General features: G+C 56.3%; 1 protein-coding gene across 2 annotated transcripts; it reads right to left on the bottom strand.

Moving 5' to 3' along the window:
• Positions 1-6: 6 nt before the first annotated feature.
• zbtb14 (zinc finger and BTB domain containing 14) lies at positions 7-4204 on the bottom strand. Of its 2 annotated transcripts, XM_008302295.1 has the most exons (10): positions 4026-4204; positions 2041-2229; positions 1791-1961; positions 1573-1668; positions 1352-1495; positions 1028-1272; positions 861-946; positions 560-699; positions 376-471; positions 7-155 (listed from the first exon to the last, which is right to left on the bottom strand). In XM_008302295.1, the coding sequence occupies exons 2-10, from the start codon at positions 2227-2229 to the stop codon at positions 15-17; spliced, it is 1308 nt and encodes a 435-aa protein (XP_008300517.1). In that variant the 5' UTR covers positions 4026-4204; the 3' UTR covers positions 7-14. The 2 variants fall into 2 exon arrangements, with proteins under 2 accessions (XP_008300517.1, XP_008300516.1); XM_008302294.1 differs by lacking the exon at positions 4026-4204 and having other exon boundaries at positions 2041-2439.
• Between the last annotated feature and the right edge of the window lie 188 nt (positions 4205-4392).

The raw sequence follows: 4392 nt of genomic DNA, 5'->3' as shown, positions 1-4392 counted from the left end.
ATGGTGTCCAGATGTTAGGAGCAGCTGATGGTGTCCAGATGTTGCTCCTCAGCAGCCATGGCGGCGGCCTGCAGCGTTTCCGTGTCACTCTGCAGTGGGTTCAGCTGTTTCCTCTCGCTGTGCATGTTGTTCTCGTGACGCTTCAGGTCAGACGCCTGAAAACACAGAGTGACAGTGAACTCAGCACAGACACTGAATGTTCCCACACAGCTGTGAACACCTGGGAGAACCAGCATCGCGACGATGGAGATGGAGGTGACAGACACCAGGATATGACATCACCGATGGAGAACCGACCGTGTGATGATGTAGGAACAGGAGCATCAGCAGTACCAGTAGTACTATACGCAGTATTAGCAGTATTATCAGTAGTACCTTAGCGAAGGCCTTGGTGCAGGACGGACAGACGAAAGGTTTCTCTCCTCTGTGTCTCCTCTCATGATCCTTCAGGTGAGACTTGTGTTTAAACGCCTGCAGACAGGCAGACAGGTGAGAGACAGGCAGACAGGTGAGAGGCACACAGGTAGACGTGACACAGCAGACAGACAGGTGAGCTCACCTTGTCACACATCTGACAGGCAAACGGTCGTTCGTTACTATGAACCCGTTCGTGTTTTTTCAGGTCTGGAGCTCGAATGAACGATTTCCCACAAACGTCACACCTGTACGGTTTGAAGCCTGTGTGGATCTTCAGGTGTTCTGGAAAACAAAGGTGGAGGCAGAGCCAAACACGTCACCACAGGTAGCATCAAAAACATCACAAATGGCATCACGCTGTCATCACAAAACCAGCTGCCACCAAACACCTGTGTGATCAGGTGAACGTACCTGGGGACAGGCGTGCTGAGGTGTGCTCCTACCTTTCAGGTGAGCGTGGGTGGTGAAAGCTTTGGTGCAGATCTCACAGGCGAAGGGACGCTCTGCTGAATGAAGCTTCTCGTGTTTCCTAAAGACACAAATCAGGTGTGTTGCTCAGGTGTGCTGAGCGGTTGCATTTCCCCTTTAGTCCATCCAGGTGTGCACGTACCTGAGTCTGCTTTCGTCCAGGAAGGTCTTCCCACACACCTGGCAGGCGAGCTGCTCTCTGTGTCCGTACAGCAGGTATTCAAACTTCATGTCGGTGGTGGCAGTGGACCACCCCGGCGGCTGCTCGTCCTTCACCTCCCCCATACTGTCTGCAAACGTCAGCGTCTGGGTGGCGTGATGCTCCGCCCCCAGCTCCTTCGGCTCTGCCTCCATCTCCGTCACCACGTCCTGGTCGTAGCAGGTCACCTGGAGGTGTCACACAGGTGGTGTTTGTGCATGTCCTCGTGTCTGTGAGCTCCGGTTTAAGGTGCGAGTGTGTGCGTACCTTGTGCACGTCCTCATTGGTCAGTTCTTTCAAGATGGCCTCCTGTACACGCAGCGCAGCACTCGGAGACTTGTCCAGCTCCTGATTGGTCGATGCATCCACGAGGTCATCCGTGGTGGGCGTGTCATCGTGCTCGCCAAGCACCTGCACACACAGCAGTCAGAGCAGGATGAGAGGAAGCAGCGGTAAACTGTGATTGGTTATTGATGGCTGATCAATACCTCAGAGTCAGCAGCCAGCTGGGCCTCCGGCGGCAGCGCCATCTTCACGATGTCGTACGGAAACTTCTCTTTGTCCTCCGAGGACACGTCTCGTTTCTATGGAAACAACAACACATCATCACACAGGGGAGGAGCTGGAAAGGTTAACAGTGTGTGTGTTACCTTTACCTGTCTGCTACCTGTGTGTTACCTTTGTGTGTGCGCTACCTGTGCGTTACCTGGGAGCAGAGTTTGTCGAGGAAGCGGATGCCGAGGATTTGTCCCGAGGACATCATCAGGTTGACGTCTCTCTTCTTTACGGAGATCTTGGCTGTGTACATGTAGTTCAACACCTCCTCAAAGATGTCGGAGCGGATGAAGTCGATCTCAATCACCGACGAGTTGTCCACCTGGGGAGACGCACAGGTACAGGTGAGAGGAGGTACACCTGAACAAACAGGTACAGGCAGGTGTGTGTTGGCACGGCACCTCGTGTTTCTTGAAGAGTTTTTTGAAGTAGTTGGAGCAGGCGGCGAGCACGCAGCGGTGAGCGCGGAACTTGACGTCCTCGACCACCACGGCGATGTCGCAGTGCTCGCCCTCCAGCCGCTGCTCATTCAGCAGCTTCAGGAAGATGCTCTTGTGCTCGTCGTCCACGTACTTCACAGTCTCCGCCATCTGAAAACTCAGGTAAGACATCAGGTGTTCAGCATCATCCCAGAGCGCTGAGGTCAGTCCGAGCTGGAGGCGGAGTCCTGCTACTCGTCACTGATCTTATCCACAGATGTTCATTCAGCTTCGGATGACGCGACAATAACTGAGAGGAGGGTCCAGGCTTATCACCTTAATGGACTTAGGAGGAAGAACACATCTGGGTTCTGGTAGAACCCGACACCAGATCAGTTCTACATCCATCCAGGTGTCTCCGTCTGAACACTGGACCTGGTTCTGTTCATGTCCTCTGTCAGCAGCTGGTGGCATCAGTATTATGGGATGTCTCATAGTGGTACCAGTTTAATGTCTATGACACAGAGTCATAGAAACAATCACTGGTACCGTGGATGTGGTTCTGGTTCTGATCGGTCACCAGAGGAAACTTTACAAAGTGCATTCTGGGTGAAGGTTCCAGGCTCATGTCAGCACGTGTGATGGCGGTTGGTCAGAACCAGTTCTAGACGATGGAAGGACCGTTTTACCTCCAGAACCAGAACCATCTGTAGACAGGACTCACTCTGGTCAAACAGTTTTCCAGTATTGCCTTCAGACTGAGACACCTGGATGGATTAAGTTCCTCACTAAGTTCCTATCCGTCTGCTCCAGTGGAGGTCCGAGACAAAAACCCGTCCAGAATCTGTCTGATTTAATTCAGCTGGTTCGGGATCCTTCTGATTCACCGAACTGACACGAACCTAAAACTCACGTTTTTCCATTTTTTCCTCACGTTGTTATAAAAAGAACTAAAATGTGTCAGATTCTCGGGCAGCTTCTGAACGTGTTCCTCCGTGTGTTTCTGAGCAGCAGCGGCCCGCCGACACGGACACTGAGCCTTTAAATCAGACGCATTCTCAGTGGAGTTCTGAACGGTTCGGTCCGTCGCAGGTGTTCTGGACAACAGAACCGTCCTCAGCCTTCAGGAGTTCATGTACCTCTTCTACCGCGGACACGCGCACGGGAGCGTGTGCACGCCTTCTGAGGACTGAACGGAGAGACCGGCAGCAGAGCGGCGGACCGGTACCGACCGACACCAACCGGGCTTCAGCCGTAATCCTCCACAGTCCCGTCCAACCCGGGACCCGGGCCGTTAGCGGACACCGAGTCCCGGTTCGGGCTGCAGCTCATTTAAACCGGGATGACACGGGCTAGGCTAGCGGGCTAGCAGCGGCACGGCTAACTTTGACCGAACCGAACCGTTCCAGCTGTGGACCGGGAGAGGACAGTCGGTGAACCGGGGCTGTCTGTCGGTGAACCGGGGCTGTCTGTCGGTGAACCGGGGCTGTCTGTCTGCAGCCGTTAGCCTGAGGGAGCTAACATGCTAATTAAACATTGAATACCGGAGCCGTTACCGGCGGATAAACCGCCTGCTGCGGACTCGGTACCGGTCGCAGCGGCGGCTCGGTGCCGGTGGCCGCCCGGCCGACCGGCTGACCGGGTGACGGTGGCCGCGGACAGTCCCGGTGAGACTCGGTGCTGCTGTTAAATGGCGGCCTGCTGCTCCGCTTTCACACAAAATGGCGTTTATCCGGTTTCTGTGTCCGGTACCGACAGACTCAGCGGCTGCTCGGTCACCGAGACGCGTGCCGGCTCGCGGACCCGGCGCTCCGCCGTCCCCGGGACCGAGTCGCAGGCACGCGAGCAGCGGCGGCGACACGGAGCTCGAGCGGCCATGAACGGCTCGAGAGCGCGCAGACATCCTCGCGGAAACGGCGGCTGGAGCGGCGGCCGCGAGGAGCTCGAGCACCGGGAGCGGCTCTTACCGTCACACGGAGCCCGGGACAGCCGCCTCCTCTGGGTGTGTCTGGCAGCGGCACCGGGAGCACTTTGTCCGGTTGTTGTTGTTGTTGTCGCTGAGAACGAGCAGAGCGGAGGCCGCGCTTTGCGCCAGCACGCACACACTGCGGCGGCACGCAGGCAGCGCGCCAAACAACACGGAGCACGGCCGTGTGCGCATGCGCCCTGCTCGTGAGGACAGGCCTCAGACTCTGCTCTGAAACGGTTCGAACCCGGCCCGGTACAGACCTGGAGGACCTTGAGCAGACTCAAGGCCTGGAGAGTCTGGATGGACAGAAGGCCTGGAGAACCTGGACCGGACCGGATTCAAGGCCTGGAGAACCTGGACCGGAC

Source organism: Stegastes partitus, unplaced genomic scaffold (assembly GCF_000690725.1).
Source record: "Stegastes partitus isolate 25-593 unplaced genomic scaffold, Stegastes_partitus-1.0.2 Scaffold1790, whole genome shotgun sequence".
NCBI classification, from domain to species: domain Eukaryota; kingdom Metazoa; phylum Chordata; class Actinopteri; family Pomacentridae; genus Stegastes; species Stegastes partitus.
The sequence above is the reverse complement of the archived record's forward strand: the minus strand, read 5'-3'. Positions and strand labels throughout refer to the sequence as shown.

What these genes read in the sequence shown, in the direction of transcription:
- zbtb14 (XM_008302294.1), bottom strand. Translation starts at nt 2,250, where the DNA reads ATGTCTTACCTGAGTTTTCAGATGGCGGAGACTGTGAAGTACGTGGAC. An exon ending in AACTCTTCAAGAAACACGAG is followed by an intron (nt 1,962 to 2,040) that starts GTGCCGTGCCAA and finishes GCGTCTCCCCAG; the next exon opens with GTGGACAACTCGTCGGTGAT. An exon ending in CCTGTCAGATGTGTGACAAG is followed by an intron (nt 472 to 559) that starts GTGAGCTCACCT and finishes GCCTGTCTGCAG; the next exon opens with GCGTTTAAACACAAGTCTCA.